The sequence below is a fragment of the Staurois parvus genome, unplaced genomic scaffold (genome assembly GCF_062004578.1).
Source record: "Staurois parvus isolate SC_StPar_1 unplaced genomic scaffold, SC_StPar_1.0 ptg000147l, whole genome shotgun sequence".
Taxonomy (NCBI): domain Eukaryota; kingdom Metazoa; phylum Chordata; class Amphibia; order Anura; family Ranidae; genus Staurois; species Staurois parvus.
Genome location: NW_028317943.1, coordinates 17,019,188 through 17,041,631, shown reverse-complemented (window position 1 = coordinate 17,041,631; position 22,444 = coordinate 17,019,188). Strand labels below are relative to the sequence as shown.

The 22,444-nt window shown below is 36.7% G+C and overlaps 1 protein-coding gene across 4 annotated transcripts in view; it reads right to left on the bottom strand.

Annotated features, from left to right (window-relative positions):
• Positions 1-18,179: 18,179 nt before the first annotated feature.
• KCNC2 (potassium voltage-gated channel subfamily C member 2) overlaps positions 18,180-22,444 on the bottom strand; it is a 310,522-nt gene continuing 306,257 nt past the window's right edge. Inside the window, exons 5-6 of one of the 4 annotated variants that reach the window (XM_089674096.1) lie at positions 21,315-21,408; positions 18,180-19,207 (exon numbers count right to left, since the gene is read on the bottom strand). In XM_089674096.1, the coding sequence (XP_089530222.1) occupies positions 21,347-21,408 (62 nt within the window). In that variant the 3' untranslated portion in view covers positions 18,180-19,207; positions 21,315-21,346. The other 3 variants (XM_089674094.1, XM_089674095.1, XM_089674093.1) reach the window with 3 other exon arrangements.

The window sequence follows — 22,444 nt, the reverse complement described above, 5'->3', positions numbered from 1 at the left end:
TTGTGAAAGGTGGAGAGGGCGAAGGGGGTAGTAGTATTGTAAGACAGAAGCTCAAATAAGCATCCAGCAGCTGTGAAGGAGACACTGAAGGGATGGTTTTCAGTAGATAATGGGTTACACACCAATTTACAAAGCTTTAACAACATGAAATGTAATACCCCAGGGCTGCTAATAACCATTAGATTTTATAGTCATTGTGACAGGGGCTTTCTGTATGAGGTATTCTGGGTTTTTTTATTTGTTTATTTATTTTTAACTATGACTATGGTTTAATACTCTTTAAATAAATATAAACTCAGGAAAAAAAAGTCCATTAAAGGAGAAGTATAGCCAATTTTTTTTGGCTGTACAACTTCTATAGATCACAGGAGTGTTAAAGCCCACTGTTGCTGATGACATAGAGCCAGTCCAGGCTCTGAAAAGATCCTGACCATATGTGTGGGGTCCACCCAGAATCCTGGATAGGCAGCTGACTCAGCCTTCCAGAGAGCTGCTGAGAGCCTGGGCCATCAGCTCCCACCCCCTCCATTGCGCACCTCTCCAGTGATCTCTGGAATGGAAAAGCAGAGAGTTGGTGACTGACAGTCACCAGCTCTCTGCAGCCTGAAGACTGAGAGCTGAGCAATCAGTGTTTGATTGCTTAGTTCTCAGTCTTAGAGCTGTCGGGGACAGATGCTGCATAGGACTGTTTTTTTTTTTGCTGTTTTTGTTTTATGAAATCCATACTTCTCTTTTAAATGGAATAAATGATGGCTACTTTATAACATTGGAAAGGACACATAAGTCGCTCTTCAAAATACAGTAGTTGTTAAATATATCTTAGCTGTTCAAAAAGAATGCCATGGTGCCACATATGATTTTTCTTTTTAAATAGACAAAAATAACCAAATATTTCATCTCAACTATGCTTCAGCTCTTCATGTAGATAAGATGCTGCAAACCTTCACTCACTGCATGAATCAACTGCTTTTGCAGAGTGCGGAAAGTTCATAAAATATCTGTCCTGGAGAAAGTTAAGTCATTTCTCCCCAGGAAAGAAACAGATAGGAAAGTGTGTCAGTTTAAATTTGTCTCTTTACCATCTTGAGGCAAAAGAAACCTCTGCCTTCAGCTATCATATTAGAGGCCACGTCAAGTATTTTATAGCAAAAAAATATGCATTATTCAAAACTTTGATTTGCCTATATTTATGCTAAAAAAATTTCAAATTCCCAGATTATCTTTAATGATATAAATTTAAACTATATTGCTATGATAAAATGTTAATCTGTGATAATCTGTAAAATTGCCTGTATTTTAAAATCTTTCACATATATAATTTCTCAACGTAAATAGAACAAATTTTAAAATTACATAATGAGGATGTAAAATACTGTATAGAATAGACCAATATGCTCTTTTTAAATTTGTGCTTCACAAAGAAACCAGTATAAAAGCAAAACAATAGCTATGTTAGTGGTGTATACCTTAGTTATTTCCATTAAAAGGAGCACAAAGACTCCAAATGTTTTAAGTCTATGCTGCAGCTCTGTAAAGTATAGAAAAACTGCTTGTTACTGTAAGAATATATTCTCTGCAACCTCCCTGAAACATTAAAGCGAAACTTCAATCTCTCAATCAACATGGACTATTTTTAATCCTTATGGTGCTAGCATTATTAAATAGATAGGAAAGTGTATCATATTTACTTGCTTTAAACTTTATTTTACATTTCTTCAGTTACTTCCTGGTTTCCATGCCTAGGCAAATGGTGTCATATATCTCAGCAGTCTTCGGGAGGAAAGGGAGGGTTCTCAGCTCAGCCTATGCCTGAGCTAAGGGCAGATAGATTCCAGGAAGTAAATGATGCATGAAACAATTGCCCTTACCCAATATGGCCACTGCCAAACATGCTAGGGGTGTTTTTCAAAATGATTTCTCAGCAAAATAAAGCATGGCAGTATGGATGGATGGGGTAGTTTGCTTTGAACATTGAAAATGAATTAAACAGCATTTTTGGTTAAGTGCATTCCCATTTCTGCAGTCAAATTTAAGAAATCCCCCACTCATGTTTTCCAATTATATGTCAAATATATATATATATATAAAGAGAGAGAGAGAGAGAGAGAGAGAGAGAGAGAGAGAGAGAGAGAGAGATACACAGTAGTGTATTTTGACTTTGTGCTGCCCTAGGCAAGACTAAAATTGGGAGCTCCCCCATCTAAATTTGTCCCATCCCTTCCTGTTTAAGATCCACACCTTCATCTGTAAACCCCACCCCTTCCTCATTAGGCCCCACTTCTTCCTATTAGAGCCCAACCTCTTCAGAGGTGGGGAAAGAGGGGGATGAGAGAGATAGAGGGGGTGAGAAAGAGGGGAAGAGAGTTGGTGATCTTCCTTCAGATCCATGTTTCTCTTTGACCTTCAGTTTGTTACTTGTTTCTCTTCGTCTGTTTTCCTTGTGAGTTCCAGCCTGCCTCATTATCTGAACCTGTTCACTCCAAGCCTATGTTCCTCATTTGTCTATTAATGTCTCTCTGTACTATTTGGCTGTTGTTCTGTGTACCCAGTGGTTTAATAAGTATAGTTCATTAAAAGTTTTTTAGTGGTACCTCAAGCCCACTCTGTAGAATTTGCCTAATTTTTTTGTGGCCTGCTCAGGTGAGTCAGAGGACCACAAATCTGGACACTGCTTGCAGCACAACATCTCTATCTCTAAGAGCTTTGGTGAAGACTAGGCGGTATTTTAGACTCTGTGCCTTTGTCTTTTTCAGGACTGTCACTTTTACTATGCAAGCTGCCAAATAATTCTTCAGTGTCTGCTCTGTGGCTTTCATCACCATCCACCCAGTTGATGTGTGGCTGTCCTAAGTTCTGGTCAGCCACTCTGTCTCTCTTGGGAGCAGATTCCCAAGTCATGACACTGTGTCACTGACAATAGTGATATTTTGTATACTAAACATCAGAGATGAGTAGATATATACAAATTCCCACCTCTAACGATTAACCCAATTCAGTCCCTTATCTGCTTTAACTGATTTTGCAAAACCTCTTCTAACATGCGCTTTTATCAAGCTGAACTGCTTTTGAGGAAATCCATTAAAAGATTCCTACTGAGTTCCAAAAAGTTTCCTACCCTTTATGTCTGAATAGATATCTAGAAATTCACCCAAATGTATGTTTGCTATAGAAAATTTGTTGAGATAGTAGTTTGATGAATCTTGTGTAAAACATCTTGTGAATGTTATGTAAAACACCTGCAGTGAATTTTTGATGACTTTTCCATTCACTGCTTTATAAATATACCCCCTAAGAAAAGAGTCAAGAACCTAAAAATGACCTTGAAGGTCAAGCAAGCAGGTAACAAAAACAGGAATCTACTGTATGTCTTTGTAATACTATAGATTTATGGAAACAGTAATAACAAGGTATTTAAACAATAAAAAAAGTTATGAACAACACTGGGAACGTTTTTGCACAGAAGATACATCATGAAACTGTAAACCAAAGCCAAAATCCATTGAAAGGAACCTAAGGTCACCCCTACCTCCTGTAAGAGATTGATATTGATACACTCATCTAGAACGCCACACCTGAAATATCATATTACATGTCAGGTTTTACTTCTAAGGCGCATGCCCCTAACATCAGGTGACTAATGTAGGGAACTGCATACAGATATGCCATATGTCCCCCAGTATATGATTCAATCTCGAATGTTCAACAGATGTACACAATCTACTGGTTTCAGATAAAACTGCCCTCAATGTTTCACAGCCCTGCTTTCATACCATCTTGTGGTTTTAGGTAATACTATTCACTTGGAACTTTCAAGGTGAACCTGTGGACAATTAACTGTGCTCAGCTACAGCATGATGCCAGACAAATGGGCTCCTAGTGTTCATTAGAACTGTTGTTTTATCATTTACCCAGGTCCTGATTACAGTACTTTGTTGCTGCAGCCTGTATCTGGAAACCTGCTCCTAATATTCTCACTCCTGATCCCTGCTACTCTGCTGAGTCCTTGTTACAAGGTTGCGCATTTGTGATTACCCTGACTTCTGGTGTCAAGTGCATGTGGTAGTGAGCCCTTGTAGATCACCAACTCAGGGTTCCCCAGAATGCGAAGTCTAAGCCCCAGCCTGCTTCTTCACCAGAGCCCCTGATGGTGGGGATGGACTTGCAGCAAGCTAGAAGCAGGTCACGGCCCCCAGGTACGCCCAACTGAGGATGCAGAGACCGCTCCCGTGAGCAGAGTACAATGGCAGGAGACAACAGGAAATCCAATAGACAAATTGAGGTCAGGACGGGCGGAAATCAAACACAGTCAGTGTTCATCCATACACATTGCAGTCCCAAAGTATCTGCATGGAACACAGATATTTATTACTGAGTATTTTAGATACTTAATAACAAAACTACTAGTGACAAAAATCTACATTTAGTGCCATTTAGTGTGGTTCCATACACCAAAACGCATGGTACCAAAGTACCATGTAGGAAAAAAAGCAAATAAAAAATTGCTACACAAGCCATTTTGTAATTGAATGTTATTAAAATGACCTATCATCTTCATTCTGCAGTGATGTCTTTTTCTGTAAAATTCAATGTAATTTGGCAACCTGGACGTGTTTCGTACACCACTGGTTTCCTACTTGTGTGATTAGGTCACTGATTTTACTAGAAGTCTGCACTAAGATGCAAGTAAAATTTTAGGCAATCTGGCAACAAAAAATTCATGTTTGGCGAGATTCTCCCAAAAAGTTAATTACTGCTAAAGTGATGCAGACCCTGCATTTTCCTCATTAGAACACTGAAAGCACATAATTAATAATGAAAAAGCCTCTCCCATTCAGATGCATTCTGCATAAAACAAACAGTTTCTTCTTCAGAGCGGAAACAGGTAGGACTCTGCAACAAAGTTTGGTAAAATCCTTGCAATGCACATTGATCATCCAGAGGGGAAAGGTTTTTTTTTTCAACAAAAGTAAAGATAAAGGGAACTAGATTTGCAACAAGCTAATTTATACAGCATCATCTAACACTGCTGAAAAAAAATCATGAATTACTGTTGAAACTAAACTCTTCCAAAAGGCATTCAAAGTCTTTCAAAATTATTGACTTGATATGCCTAGAAAATTTCTACAGTTTGCTAATATTCTCTTTAATCTGAAAAAAAAGTCTTGGTCCATACTTAGCTATGGTGACCCAAATTGGACTTACATTATAGCCTCCTAATGCAGAATATAATTCATTAAAAATGAAGGATTTGCATTACTGATTGAACAGTTTGCTGATTCTCATAGTACATGTACTTATTCATTAATTATCTAGATAACATTTGATTTTAAATAATTTTTAATGGTTTAATGGTAATTTGTCTTGAATTAGTAATTCAGTAGCAGTCAACCATTAACACATCTAAAACAATAAATAATTTATAAAATGATTCTGAATGGTGTAAAAATAATCTAATTTAAAGAAAACTTGTCATAGAATAGTAGCTGGGACTGCTATTAGTGACTTCCTTCTGAAAATGTTGGTAGCCTGCCTGTTATGTGGCATGACAATTATGCAAATGAGTAAAGTCATAGAAGAGTCAAAGTTAGAGATCTTTATCTGCATACGTGTTAAAAGACTGTGACTCAAAGTATAGAAGCAGTCAACCATTAACACATCTAAAACAATAAATAATTTATAAAATGATTCTGAATGGTGTAAAAATAATCTAATTTAAAGAAAACTTGTCATAGAATAGTAGCTGGGACTGCTATTAGTGACTTCCTTCTGAAAATGTTGGTAGCCTGCCTGTTATGTGGCATGACAATTATGCAAATGAGTAAAGTCATAGAAGAGTCAAAGTTAGAGATCTTTATCTGCATACGTGTTAAAAGACTGTGACTCAAAGTATAGAAGCACGCAGTCTGCATAAAAATCCGTTAAAGTATTTCTAAGCCCAATCATTATATAGCATTTGCTAAAAACAGTTATGTACTGCCAGTCCTTCATTATAGTAAGTGGAGAACTCTTCCTGGTTGGACATAACAGCACAAACCATAGGGAGATTCCTGTTGTAGCATTGTCATGACACAATGCAAACTCCCTGAATCAGTGTACAGGACCCTGTGCCAAGGTATGACACCCTGTAGCTTACTATAACAAGCCTGTGTGATCACACATTCCGAGTCATGTTGGCTGGCTTGCCTATAGTTTTTGGTCATCATTATAAGTTTCTCTCCACAGTTTCTGGAGCTTGGAGCGGAATAGGGGAAATAATGGTATTCTGACCACCACTGAAGACATTTAGAAAAGGTATTTTGGTGGGAATTTTCAAAATCTCTTGTGATTTGGCAACTTTAAGAAAGGTCTAAGCATAGTATTCCTAGATTGTAAGCTCCAAGGGGCAGGGCCCTCCTATCCCTCTTGTATTGAACTGTATTGTTGCTGTATTGTCTCCCTTTATATTGTAAAGCGCTGAGCAAACTGTTGGCGCTATATAAATTCTGTATAATAATAATATTTACTCTGATAGTATTGCAGATACTTCAAATAGCATTTTGAAAAGGAGAAACTAGCATGACAGGTTTCATTTTAGTGTATATATATATATATATATATATATATATATTAATGATATACTGTGTATATATATATATATATATATATATATATATATATATATATATATAATATATACACTAATATATATATGAGTTTATATATTTATATGATACTATATTATACTATTTGTTTTACAATTCTTAGACTAATGGCAGATTATTGGTTGGTTGTTAAAGGTTGATGTGTTACACAAGTTGCTGTTTGCCTTGTTACAAGCCTAAAATTACTATTACACAACAATTTAAGGGCAAACATATACAAATTACATAATTTTTATTAAGCTCTTTATACAAAAGTCTTTAAGTTATAAACACACACACATATAAATTATATATACTTAATATAAACTACTATATGTACTGATGGAGGTTTTAAATATTCGTTGTTCTGGCAATTTGGAGGTACAGTGAAGGCAAATCTTTCAAACATATAGCTAACTTCTAGTAATTGAATAGAAAAAAAGGCCTTCAATATACAGCAAAATGCTGTCTGGAAGGAGCATGAATATTGAGTATCTAAATGTGTGTGCATAAGCACTCTTATGCAGAGAGCTGTACATTGTTTTAATAGCTCTTTTAAGTATTTCCATATAATTTTTTTTGCTTAGTTTCATGTAAGGGAGGCTCAAATTGCAGATGGTATGCATTGGAATACTCAACATTCTTTAAATTGACATATTTATTAATGGCCAAACATTTGTTGAATCCAAACTATCACACCGCTGTGAGCTTGTTGACTCTCCCAGTACAAAACCAAAACTAAAGATTTTGTATCTGTGGATGTCTGTTGAATTTTCTGCACATTCAACCAAAAGAGCATTTGTGTGGTCAGGTAATGAGAATTCCTGAACAAGATACTCTGTACTTTTAATAAATGACATACTATTCCCAAGCTGCTGGGTAATATTACCTTTACCTGTTATTAAACACCCAATTAAATACCCAACCAGCGCTAATAATAAAAAATAAAATAAATACCTTAATTATTAAACATAAATACAATACACATATATACATATGGTCCACTACTTAAGTGTAATAAACAAATATTAAAGATTGGGGGAGATTTACTAAAACTGGATCGCTCAGAATCTGTTGCAGCTGTGCATGGTAGCCAATCAGCTTCTAACTTGATCTTGTTCAGTTAACCGCTTCCCATCTATCCTATAGTAGAAATACTGCACCAGGGCGGCACATGTGCGCAAAATCACGTATATATACATGATTTTGCATTACTGGGTGGGTAGTATAGTGTCAGTGCTTTTTTAGCACTGATCACTTTATTGGTGTCACTGGGGATGTCAGTGACACAAAGTCAGTTTCCCCCAGTGTCAGAATGCCCGCCGCAGTCCCACAGTCCGACTACAAGTTGCTGATAGCCAACATTACTAGAAAAAAAAAATTCTAAAATCTAGTATATATATATATATATACCGCCATTTGTAAACGCTATAACTTTCACGTAAACCAATTAATTTACATGTATTGGGAATTGTTTTAGCAAATACATGAAACAGAATACATTTTGGCCCCATTTATGATGAAATTCAATGTTTTAAAATTTTTTACTGGATATGTTTTATAGCAACAAGTCAAAAATATAGTTTTTTTCCTCAAAATTATCAAACTTTTTTTTTATACCACAAAAAACGCACAGGTGATCAAATACCACCGAAAGAAAGCTCTATTTGTGGAAAAAATTCATTTGGGTGCAGCGTTGCATGACCACGCAATTGCCAGTTAAAGTAATGCAGCGCAGTAACGCAAAAAATGGCCTGGTCAGGATGGGGGGTAAATCCTCTGGAGGGCAAGTGGTTAAGCTTTGACAGTTAAACCTGGAACCCGGTTGGTTTCTATGCAGAGTTGCACTAGATTTTGCACTCTCCAGTTTTACTAAATCTCCCTCAAAGTGCCAAAAACCACATAACCTGTAAAAAAAAAAACAGTTCTTCCTCATATACAACTTCATCTTTATAGATAAATCTTTGTCCATAATTTGTCATACAGTGTGCTCTCCTCTTTACAATATTGTCCACCTCTGTGCCAAACGTTGCTGTTAGTACAACTCACTTCCGGAGGATGTCCACAGGATGAAACACATTGATGATGGGGTTATGTATGATGTCAGACGTCTCCCACCAACCTGGCTGTGACTAATTGGTATTGTTCACATTGGTGAATGGAAATATTTTAAATAGGTATTTAGAAAGATTTTTACTTCTACACCTCTAAATTTAAGTAAAGCGTTTTATATATTATGCAATGAAAATGTCCCTGTGTGCAATATGTGCAATACATGGCTTGTGGTGTAAAACTGTGGAAAGCCTATGTAAACTGGAATGGAGAGCCAAAGAAGAGGGGAGAGCTTTGAGCAGTGCCTAGCAGAGAAGGAAACCTTTCATGACCTTCTTAAAGATAAGGGGTCATGTAGATCTGGTGATTGGGTTGTACTAACAGCAGTGTTTGGACCAGGGGTGGACTGACAACTCATGGGGCCCCCGAGTAATAGGTGATCATGGGGCCCCTGTGTCCTTGCCCAAACTCAAAAAAGCCTATGAAAAAGGTACCAGGGGCATCTCATGGGGCCCCCTACTGACCCAGGGCCCTCGGGCAGTGTCTGAGTTTCCAAATGGTCAGTCCACCCCTGAGGTGGACCATATTGTGAAGAGGAGTGTATGACACATTGTGTACAAAGGTTTTTCTATTGAATATGGATGAAATATGTGGAAGAATTGTTTTTCACACTTATTAATCACTGAACCCATTGTTTTTATTTATTATTTGTTTATTATACTTAGGTACTGGGTAATATGCATTTATGTATACTTATGTTTATTAAGGTATTTTTTTTTCAATTTTTTTCCACAAAAGTATGGGTTAGAGATGGTTTGGTTATTTAACTGAGAATTCCTGGCTCACAATCAGTGTTCCGATTCCTCCCAAAGATATTCAGTTGGGTTAGACTCTGTGCAGGCCAGTTGAGTTTCTCCACCAAACTCATCAAATCATTTCTTTATGGACCTGGCTTTGTGCATTGGGGCACAGTTTTGCTGGAACAGTTTTGCTACACGTTTCCTACATGGTTGTCACAAAGATGGAAGAGAAAAATTGTGTGGTATCTTTGTTTGCTAATGTTTGTCAGTAGAGATTGAATGGCTATGTGCTTGACTTTATGCACATGGTTTTGGTATGGGATTTTTACCAAGCTCATATAGATGTAATGGTTATGTGGCCACAAAATCATCTGTCCACCATTAACTTGCTACTTGCTATAGAACAACCAATGGAACATTAATTTAGTTACCTGACCAGATTTGTACATGCATTTATTGGTCAACTCTTGTTTGATGCTGTATCCTTCAGATCTGGATTAACCAATCATTTTTCTTCAATGAGAGATCAAGACCTTAGCAATGTTCCTACTGGCCCTAATTTAAAACATGTACTGTTGTCAAATGACTGACCATTGTTTACAGTTTACCATAAATGGTCCCTCTCTTTTGTTGTCTTACACATTTGTTGCCCTGCAATTCAGCATTTTAGTTTTACAGTCCTAATGTACATTTGTCTGGACCCCATTGCTGGGAATCTTTATAACTTTAGCAATAAAATAGATATGAATGCCAGTGAATTAGGTGAAACCTACGCATGGAAACAGCTCTAGATATACTTTCTTTATTTAAAAATATGTTTTAATTAATTACTTTACAATGGATTACTAATGTCCACAGAGCACTAGTACAGGCACACTATCAATAATTTTGTCCCTACTGATCATTGATTACAGAAGGTGCAGAATATTGTGCTGCTATTTATTTATATTACTGTATATGTTGACAAGATATGTATGATTTATTTGGTTCTTGCTGCCTATGTAGCTTGTTAAGTAAAAATGTGTTGTTAACCTACTTTTCCTTTATTTTTATTGGCATAGTAAAATGCTTATCATTTATCAATTTTACTTACTGTTGAGTTTTCTTGTATTCCACTTTGTGCCAGAAAACCCATCCTTTATCAAAGCATAATTGTCTGGCCAAGCTTGAAAGCATGATCCATGTCGACATGCTGCTCTATGGTATTCCAATACTGTGCAGCAAATCAAATGACAAAAAATATTTGTGTGCCGAGATTGTGCTTGTGTCTTTGTATGCTGCAATACCAGTTGAGGTGCTCAGATGCCTTTGCACAGAAACATGTTGCCTCTGTATTTGTTCTTCATTTAAAATGTCATTCATCAGTCACAATCAGTGCTATTATCAAAAAATTACTTTTATAATACTAAATGAATAACTATCACCTACAGTATACAGTCAGGAAGAAAAACTCTTACTAATTTCATATAAATAGTGCTTAAAGCAGAACGCCAGTCAAATCTGGAAAAAATAAAGGTCAGTATCTACAAAAACTGTAGCTGCTGACTTTTAAAAAATGGCCACTCACCTGTCCCTCGATCCAGCAGTGTGCTCACCGCAGTTGGTTTCACTGGCCACTCTCTCTCCCTGGAACCAGCATCTTAAGTGTGGGCTCCTGGCTGTAACAGATTGCGGTTGCACAGCCGGGTGCCCACTGCGCATACATGAGTTGCGTTGCACCTTGTGACTGGTCCCATAGTCTTCTGGACCTGTCACATGTCCCAGAAGACTGCGAGAAGGGAGGGTGGGGTCAACTTCTGCTTCTGGTTGCGTATGCAGTCACAGCGAAAGTGGGATCGGGTACCTCTCGAAATCGGGTGCCTGCTCCCCTTGCTCCCAAAAGGTGCCAATTCCTCACAGGGAGCAGAGGACAACTACTTGACAAAACTTCCCTTTTTGGGTGGAGCTCAGCTTTAAAATGGTTGTAAACCCTTACATATACCCAGTGAAGTGACTGGCCTCAGACAATACACAGAGATTAAACAAATCCTCCTACATAAGTTGTACCTATTTATCTTCACCATTCTCTTCTCTACATCTGTTTAAAGTGCATAATGTATACAGCTTGTGTGAGTTTCCAGAAAGCAGGGTGTGTGCTGTTGAAGTTACACTCTGCAGACCTCAATGAGAGCTAATTGGATGGAAGGAACGCACCCCCTTCATACAGCAAACAGAAACAGTACTGAAGCTGTCAATCACAGCCTGTGTGCTAGAGCTTCCTCCCCTGGTGCCTTTTTCCTCTTGCTGTCAGGAAAACCTGGCAGAAGTGACTCATGTTGATAGCAGAGGAATGAGGCAGCAGAGAGAACTGGCACTTAGTACTCTGGACTGAGACAGGAACACATTATAGACAGATATGCTTTGTTCATATTTCATGTCTGAGGTTTACAACCACTTTAAAGATGAACTCTACTCAGCTTCCAAAAATTCATTTTGGCGCCTCCCACTTTCTATAGTAAGGCTCTAATAAGGTTACTAAAGTGGTTCTAAATTCAAAGCATTTTTACCTTAATGCATTCCCTGCATTACGGTGAAAAAAAAACATTTTATAGCTTGCTGTCCTCCCCCACCTCCCTAAATACTTACTCTCAACTTTTAGTCCTCAATCAGTCCAGCACTGTCCAAGGCTGGATCTCTTCTCTCTCCTCTCTTCCTCTTCACACAGGTGCTAGGGCAGAAGCAGAAGCCATTGGCTCTTGCTGCTGTCAATCAATTGATTGCAGTGAGGAGGAAGCAGGGACAGGGTCAACCGGTTGTATCTATGAACTGCAGCTCCATGAACACACACAGCTCGGGAGCGAGCATGCATGCATGCCACCATAGCAAGGAGTTTGGGGGCACACTGAGAAGAGGAGGAGCCAAGATATAAAAAAAAAGAGGGGGTTCAGGGACACTGTGCAATACCATTGCATAGAGCAGGTGAGTATAACATGTTAATTATTTCATTTTAAAAAATTACGTTTAGTAACACTTTAAGTCTAGGGTACTATAAGAGTCTGTTCACACCAGAATTTGGTGCGGGAAACTTGCATTCTGTGCGTGTTTCCTACACAGCATTGAAAACATGATCTGCTGCAGGTGTCATTATAATCCTTATGACACCCCAAATGGAGATCGCAAATTAAGTGTATTTGCCTGCACCAGATTGCATGGAACCACAGTACTATGCATGCAGTCTGGCTACAGTGTGTTTTTAAAAGTAGCGCATGTAGTTTTGGCGCAATCCTTATTTCCTCTCTCCTCCAGCAGCCTGCGCTTTTCTCGATTCCCTCAACATGCATGGGCCCTTGATGTCCTCATAAACAGTGCGGAATTATTGGTTGTGCATTGTACATGTTAATGGCAAGGGGGTTGTCATTCAACTTAACCAAAGAAGAATGGCATTGTGGGACTGGTCATCTGGTACAGAGGAACTCTGTAGGAAAGAGGAATAAGGTAATATTTCTAAGTTAGAATTCTCTAGACTTAAGCTTATTAGAGTCTTATATAACGGCAAGGGGAACTACCAAAAGAACATTGTTATGAGCTGATCTGAGTTCTATATTAATCATTTACAGTACAAGTTCGTTAAAGATACACAATGGTCAAACTGTGCATTATGCATGAACTGCACACAGGGAGGATATCTTACCTGTTCAGGGCTTGAGATTTTCTTCCATACATTTCTGTAGGGCTTCAATCCATATCACCTTCTTTTGTTAGTAAACTGGTTGTCTGTGAACTCCTTTTATTACATGTTTTAATGCAGAAATAGGTATTCCCAAAATGAGCCCTGTAGGTTATTGTCCCTCTCATGCAGAAAGCTTGATGTATAATAATGTCAGCGCTAAGTTCAATACAACTGCTTTATAACAGCCACAAGTCATATCATATTCAAACCTGCCATTGAAGTTTGAATCAGCGGTGGGAAGTTGTACAGCATAGAACATAGGAAGCAGGTTTATCCATCCAGCATGTGATCTGTGTAATTTGGCTGATTTTATTAAAAGGTTACAGAAGACATACATCAAGCAAAGCTGGGAGATGGGAGGATCCATAGGTTTCATGCTAAAATAATCTTCTTAAATAGATTACACAGAATGTACACAGAATTCAGATTAATGTGGCCACAGATGAACTGAAACTTGGCTGGTTCAGCAGGGACCAGCCAAATTTCGATCAGTGTTGTTCAATAGAAGTCCATCGTTAGATGATTTCTGCTAAATGAACAAGTTGGAACATTTTTTTTGATCAGTGTTCTGACAGAACTTGTCGCCTTGTCAGAATATAATGTCCCATCGGGGAGGATTAATCCATCCACCTTGCTGGCTGAATATAAGAAAAAAAACAAAAAAAAATCATTTATGACCGGCTTAAGATGATTGTTTGTTATTTATGACTTATTGCTAAATTCCAGTAACTTCTGAGAATTGCTGTCTCTCTTTTAAAGAAGCTTCTTGTTTTAACAGTTGGTGATATCAAGAGCTTCCACAGCTATGAATCAGTTTGAGATGTCTTGGAATTTTCAATGTTATTGATGATATAGGGTAAGGATAGGCAGATATTTACATGGCATAGGCTTCAGGCAGTACACCCCCAGTGAACTGAGATGAGCTAAACTTTGGACTGGATGCAGGAGATTACAATACTTATAATAAAATCAATTAAGCCATGTTAACATATGGATAGCATTAGAAACTCATTTGTAAGTTTTTTTGCCTCTCTGTTTAAGCACAGTTTACCAATTGTTTTCAGCAGCATATCTCAAACCCAAAACATGTAATTTTGCTCCGGGATCTGTTCTTCTCTTACCTTGTCCTGCGCTCCCGCGATGTCCCTCCTGCAGTGTCCCCTGTATTGTCCTCCAGCGGATGCCGGCATCTGTCTTCTGAGTTCTGTCCCCTGCGACGTTGGGATGTACGGGAACAGAACGGCGGGAAATTTGAAAATGACAAAAAGTGACATTCACTAAATTCACTAAAATAACATAGTAAAACATTCCTGTATCAAACCATTTCACATACATTTTGTCCCGAGTGCTTTGTCCTGTGCCCTGCCTGCATTTTTACTGTTCTTTCTACCTGGAATCTGAGAAACGTCCATGGCATCCCAAAAACGTCCCTTTAGGTCAAAATCGGTTTTAGACCAGCTAGAGAACAGCGATAGTAAATTAGAACTACTTGCAGAATTGAGTGATAATGATTTGTGAGGAAATTCATCATCAGACACTGAAAACTATTTTGTGACTTTGCTCAGTGATGTGCGAACTTGGCGCTCTATTTCAAATTCCAGTGTTTTTGGTTTGATTATATTATTAAATTAAATTTATTATTATTATATTATTATTTTTATGATTATTTATTAAATTAGAATTAGAATTTATTGAATTAAATTTACTATTATTATATTATTATTTTTTATGATTATTTATTAAATTATAATTTATGATTTCATGTTTCAAATTTTAACATACCCGGGATTTTTACTAGACTCTTGTTCGGACAGATTTCAGTGAGTTATTCCTAAAAATTACAGGCCTACAATAAAAAAATACATATTTCCATGCAAAAAAATGTACCGTTTTGAGCACAGAAATATGGACATAATCAGACCGCTAGGGAGGTTAAGGATATTTTCAGTATATACAGAAATTACCTGTTGAGCTTGCCAAAATGTAGTGCTCTTGTCACTTCCCGTGAGCCAAACATCTTTATCTTTTTTGAATAACTACTACTCTCATCAATTCACCATATACAGTAATAGAGATGAACATCGGCAAATGTGTTTGAAGCCTGTGTGACAACCAAGGATACTTGGTTGATCCACATACAGTGGAGATGTTAGTGTAACCATGAAGGGACAGGAAGTGTGCAATCATAGAATTATCTAGTGATTGGAAAAAGCCTGAAAAAATAAGAAATTGAAGGCACCACATCTTAAGACTGGTTTGCTGAAATATATAAGTTTTTCTTCTGGGGTTTAGATACACTAAGTGCTGAGATAGGCTGATTGTTAGGATAGATGCAGCCATAGACATTCATGTTGTTTTATGGGAAGCCATGGTGGCACCCACCCCATCAATCAATCCATTATTATGTGATAATGAGTTAAGTTAATAAACAGGTCAACATATTAATGCAAACCTGCAAAAGTAGACTTATAATGTAACTTTAAAAGACTTTTATTGTGACATTCAGCCTAACCAATCCTATCAAACTGAAAAGAAAAAACAGTTAATTCCTGTGCTTTAATAAAAGTAATTTTTCACTCTCTGGTGCCTGTTCACATCAGCTTACACTGACTGAATATTAGCCTCCCAAAATCCATCAACGGGGATTAGGTGACAGGTAATAGCTGTTTGGGTACAAAAGGGATGTAGAACTACCACTATTATAGTAAAATGCCTTTTCTTTCTTTACATTGTATTAGTTAATTAAGGTTATATTTTTCAATAAAGGTCCTTGGCAGTAGAAGAAGGATATGATATATGAAATATCTTTTAAGATCCTAGCTATGCTGTTTACACTGCAGGTCTTTAAATAGGGTGAAAACTTCCCTGGTCTAAGCATCTGACACACCTATTACAGGGGGACTTGCTCACTGAAATGCATCAATGCCAACACAACATTTACATAGATTTCTCTAGCAGCAATACAAGGTATGTGGAGTGCCAGAGGCAGATGCGTGTTTCACAGCTGGCACCACTAAAAAAATATTAGGGTTAATGGAACAAATATTTCACATTATCCACAACTCTAAACCCTGTTTTGAGGCCAAATGGGATCGATGTTTTTTTATATTGCTTACCCACAGCTGATTAATGCGTATTACTACTTTTGTATTGCATTTCCTGCTGTCTTACTTATCTTATGATAAGTGGCTTTTTAACGTATCTTTTTACTCTTGATATATACTGGATACATTTCAAAGTTGACTATTATTTTTTTGTACTTGGAAAGTGCCTTTTTGAAATTCCTTCTAATTTATTTAAATTTTTTGATGCTTGCTTATTTGGAATATTTTATGCAGCTGATTTATTTTATTACGTGCTGATTTTTTATGGAACCTTTTTGATATACAAGATGTATATTGGAATATTTATATATTTAATTTCCTATTTAGTAAAATTTTGTAAACAAAAAATATTAGGATTGATTTATCAAAGAAGTAGGGGCTGTTTAACTAGTAAAGAGAGTGCTCATATTGCAAAGCATACGTACACAAAGTAATTGCTCATTTAATATAAAAAATAAGGTGAAGATATGTTCATCCTGAATAACTAGTCACAAAGAAAAGAAATTAAAAAACAGAAATATTTTCCTTACACACAATTGGATAATTGAAGTGAACTCAGCTATATCCCACTAAATAAATGAACATAATGAACATCATGAAATAGCAGTTTTCGTAATGAACATAAACTTTACAAAATTAAAAAACTACATTCTTTCAGTAAATGAGCCCCTGTAAGTCTGTTAATACACTGTTAATAGAAACATGTGTTTAATACAATCATAGCAAATCACTGCTTTCCAAATAGTGTGTAAAATAGAACATTCAAAGAAGAACTGACCTGTGGAAGCTGTGCGCCAAAGAAACAAAGGGCAAGGAGCACATTCCTAATATATCCTGTGGTCTCCCTGCAGTTGATCTTTCCTAATTACTGACTTACCATGCTTTGTTCTGCACTGCATCTTGGTAGAGACAGAGTTTTGCTTCCTCATGTCAGAGTTTCCAGTAAGAAAAACAGTAAACAGCACAGTAGTCACCAAATTTAATTTCAAATCTTCTGAGACTAGCAGTCAGGAGCAGAAGAGCCTTAGATTAACACTACAAATAAGCAGCTATAAGGCCATGGATGCAGGAGTGCCTAGGTACCCTCACATAGCAGGAAGTGCACTGTTTTTATTCAGTAAGGTATTCAAGGTACATTTTCAAGATTCAACTTAGGTACAATCAACATTTTTAAATCCTCCGTTTTTGAGTTCAGGTTAAAGGACAAATACACCTTTACTAAATTTTGCTAAATCCATCACTATTCCTTAGCCTAAACTGCACGAACCTCCTTCTCAGAAATGTACTTCCTTTAGTTCCAAAGCCTTGACTCCTTCCCCTCTTTCCTCTCTGTGGCTGTTACTAAAGGTCTCCAGTCTCTGCATACAGAACCAGTTAAGTCAATGAGAAGAGTACCAAAGACATTTTTCACCAATAAGCTGGAAAATCAGAGAAGACTGGATCTAGAAATAAGGGCTGGTTAACACCAAATGCTTTCCATTCCATTTATAAACTGAATCCAATGCATGAAAACACACCAAAATGCAAAATAAAATATAGAATGCATCACAATTTATGTGAACACACCAGAATGTAAAATAAAAAAGTAGGTAAAATAAACTGAAATGCTTTGAAAAATGTGTCAAAAATGCATAAAAAATGTATGTGAATGCATATGCAAAAACTGCATCTGGAACACTGAAATTGTGGTGTGAACAAGCCCTTAGGCAAGTAAGCAGCTGGGGAAAGGAATGGGGGTGTTAGCGCAGTAATGCTTGTGGGGGATGGATTTTGCAAAAGTTGTTGTAAAGTTACAGCTGCCCTTAAGGTGCAAATAATTTTGAGTCACAGAAATGTAAGAGTTTATTAAAAGGGCAAAATGCACAACATTTAAAAAACAACTGAGAATGAATAATTAAATAAAGGAAAATATTTTATTGTATCAACTCAAATATACATTATCATAGACAGAGTAACAGATAACAACTCACATTCTTATAGCACAAAACAGATAAAAAGATATATCTCTCCTTGGCAAAAAATAAAAATCAATATTCTTCTACAACAAATATTTATGCTGCTGGGTTCTGTAGTGATGTCAAAGCAATGGAATTAATCACACACTATCAATTTATTTGTTACCACCATGATTTTATTTGTCAGAATAATACTTAGACTTTATCTTATAGAATGGAAGAAATGCCAGCACCCAGATAGGTACATTTTAATGATAAAATAATTCTGGCATGTTTAACATGATATATCTTAGGGTAAAGGTAGAGATTATAATATACATATCTGGTGGTTTATGACTTACTGCCCTGTATTACCAAATAGTGGTGTTCTAAAGAAGCACAGCAGGAGACACAGTAATGAACTGGCAGCTTTGTGTCTATATGGCCTACAAGATATCCCTAGAATACCACCACTTAGTAAAAGTGAGGCTACTATACATCTTCTGAAATACACATAGTAATAATAAATGAAGATATATCTGCTTATACAGATCATGTTAAGTTAACACACACCTTCTTATGTGCATTTCTATACAATCTACAGCACAGACTAGAGTACTGCAGGGATTGTGAGGTAACCCAAAATATATGGGGTTTATATACACACATCAATTGATGAGAACCATACAATCGAACATGTACTTAGATTGAGGAAAATAGCTGATACTCCATGCTCACATTTATTTACAACTTATATGCCAATGAAGACCTTTCCGGTCTCGGGCAACTGAAACAACTCAGTCTGTGATTGTTGCACTTTGCAGATTGAGCTGGACATCAGATCTCATTCACTACCTTGAAGCATGAGAAGCTTACATCTAGGGCCCATTCATCAGCAGGAGTTTCTTTCCAGCATAGTCCTTGTTATGGCTAAATTCCACTGTCCCCTTTTCAGCAGTCACAAATCCATGATAAATTCCGTACAACACTGTAGTCAATAACAGCAGCACCAAATATCATATTAATCCCAATATTATTTTTAGATGTATTTTAATATAAAATCTGGCATGCAACTCATGCTGTGGGATTTGGTATATTCACTTATGTTATACTTTTCAATATCAGTAAAAATCATAACTGGTCAACTGATAAGAGAATAACAGTCAGGGATAATTCAACAGTCTCAAGGTCACTTATTTCATTTTAAAACCTTTCTTGTTTTCTGTTCCATATCACCAGCCCAAAACATCATATCTCTTGTTGCAATGGACAGAATTATCTAAACACTGACATTGGGTTTCACAAGACTGGCTAGAAAAGTTATAGAATGTATTCAGATAATGCTTGGCAATAAAATATTACTCATAAAGAGATTTTAACTGTCTATGACAACTTCTCCCTCTAGTGTTATGCATTTCTTCAGTATGAAATCAGAGCACCAGACCAATGCAGAATTACAGCTGCACCATAAACCATAAGAAAATGTTTTACTGGTCTCTTGTAAGATGCTATGATCTCCTCATGGATTATCCTACTGTACAACAGTTAAATAAATGCGAAGGACCATGCTACTCAAATCATATTGAAAAATAGTACTTGACATGGATAGTCCAGAAGTTATTCATTGGTTTATTTTTGTTATCTTTGCATCTCAAAACATTTATTTTATTTACCCTTGAGCTGCATGGTTGCTATGAGATAAAGATTCATGTCTTACACTCATTGGTAATACGCCATGATGGTGTGAAGTGGCATTTTAAACATCACAGGGATAAATCTAGCTTCCAAACAATCAGATACCTAGAAGGCAATTTGTTTCCCAATCATACACAGCCTGCAAGGTGCATGCTTAAAAGAAATATGTGCTCAACAAAAAATAAAATAAACTGGCCAATGGCAACACAGGCATTAGAAAGTGTCAGTAAAAACACTGGGTTATCTTCAGAGTGCCCTCATCATCTGAGGTGCTCTGTAATGCACATATCAACTTCATCTTCTGAAGCTGGTACTTGGTCCCACACTCTCCCACCTCTTGTGCCACTGAATGTGATAGTTGGTCTAACTGGAGAAGAAAAGGCACAGGAGAAAGGGCCAAATTATAACTTCAGAAGATTAAGGAAATAATTACATAACAGTGTGCTGCAAATTACAGGGTTTCAAGGGTGTCCTGAAGGGAACATGGAGGTACCTTTAAGTACCATCACTTAACTAAATTAAATAACTTATTTGATATATGAGCTGTAAGTGTTTGTGCTACCTAGATTTCCTGAGTGGTTCAAATGCTATTTAACTATTATGTATGAATAACAACAGGAAAATACATGTGGATATATCATATAAGATGGGAATTTTACCTAGTCAAAATTATTAAATTAAAACGGCCATTAGTGTAGTCTACAAATTTCAACGGGTTATGATTAAGTAATGAATACTGTCCAGTAAAACTACAAATACTGGTTGAAATAATGAAAACTATTGAAGCTTTATAACATTCTGTCATCTATAAACTGGCTGGTGATGCTTGCATTTGCACTATAGCAATAGGATAGCAATAGAATACATATATTCTATGTATAGTTGAACAAAACATTATCTAGAAAATAAACTCTACTTTATGACCACTGCTATATTTCTGCTATATTTCTTGTGAATCCCAGATTAAAAATAATGGCTTTTTTCTAAATAGTTCAGTTTTAAAAGACATCAACCATACTTAAAGCACATAAAACACAGCAAAACGCAAAAGAAAAGAATGCAGCCTTGAACCAGTTGTGTACAGGCACAGTTTGAGTGTTTGAAGAGAGGTGGATGAAACAAATTAACAATTGGTTAGACAAACCAACATGAACATATATGACAAACAACTCTAAATAAACAAAATAGGTTGACTTGAAAATAAGCAAAATTTTTATCCAGATGTTTAAGGCTGGTCAAAAAAACTCAAAATATTCAAATCCCTCTTTAGTTAATTGACACATTGATTACAAAATGTTATCTTTCTACATTTTTAGAGTTTTGCCTATGAAAATGTTGAAGAACCCTGGTGTAAAAAGAAGACCTGCTATCTTAAAATTGCAAGCCTGGATGGCATTTACCTTTTTCACATGTATTGTGCCTTCCCAAGCCATTAAGAAAGAGATCTGGCCTCTGCTTGCGTGTAACCAGTAATGACAACCTCTTTGCAGTTATCTGTGTGCAAACAACCAGAGACATTTCGGCACTCTATTACAAGATTTTAGCACAGAAAAAAACAAGTCAAAGTCATCTAAAAAAATATCAACTAAAGTAAGAAAGTAAAAGCAAATTCCTACTGGCAGGACAACTAATTAGCGAATGATACGATGCCAAGCTTATGTTCAGAGCCATTTGGTAGCCCCAGTACTCTGCAACATTGCGCTGATATGATGTGTAGACGGAATGGTCCATGCAAATGGTCTGATCTGTTACACTGCGAGCTCTAAAGACAGGATCCCAGACATCTTCAGAATGGATCAGAAACTCACAAGAAATGAACGTTCAATGAAGTGTTGGCTATCATTTGGAAGCACATTGGTATAGCTGTATTTCCCTGAAAATATATGTAATTATTAAATATACTGGCCGATCGATCCAAACTCTATTCTTTTTATTGCCAGAGAGAAATTGGTCGGTCAGTAGATATGCACAATCTCCATAGGATAAATAACTTTAAATGCATCATAGCAAATGATCTGCTGACAAAATTGTATTTCCTAGCATTTCCAGATGACATAATGCTGTCTGGGAAGATCCTAGAGTTAATGCTACATTTAATTATTTCCATTATGTGGTAAATAGTGCTTGAGAGAATTCTATTTGTCAGATTGATGTAGTCTGCTTTACAAGATAGATGGAATGGGAGATCGAGAACGTCTTAGAGGACAAGGTGAACTGTAGGGTGATGTTACTGGAGACAGTCTCAGGGCATTGCCAGTCAAGCCAGCTATGTTGTTTAAACTTCGGGATTTCTCATATCCTTTTACGAAATATTGCACAGACATCAGTGGAATTCAGCCAGAAAGAGACAGAGACAAACAGTAAAATGAAATGCAATCAATTATGAGTCCATCAAAAAAGGTTTATGTAGACAGTAATGAAGAGCTGAGACAATTTTATAGGTTAATGTGACCCTATGTGTACTATTTAATTTACTGCAATTGTTCAACTGAACCTGAATAATATTTAAGATAAGCATTAACAGCATTAT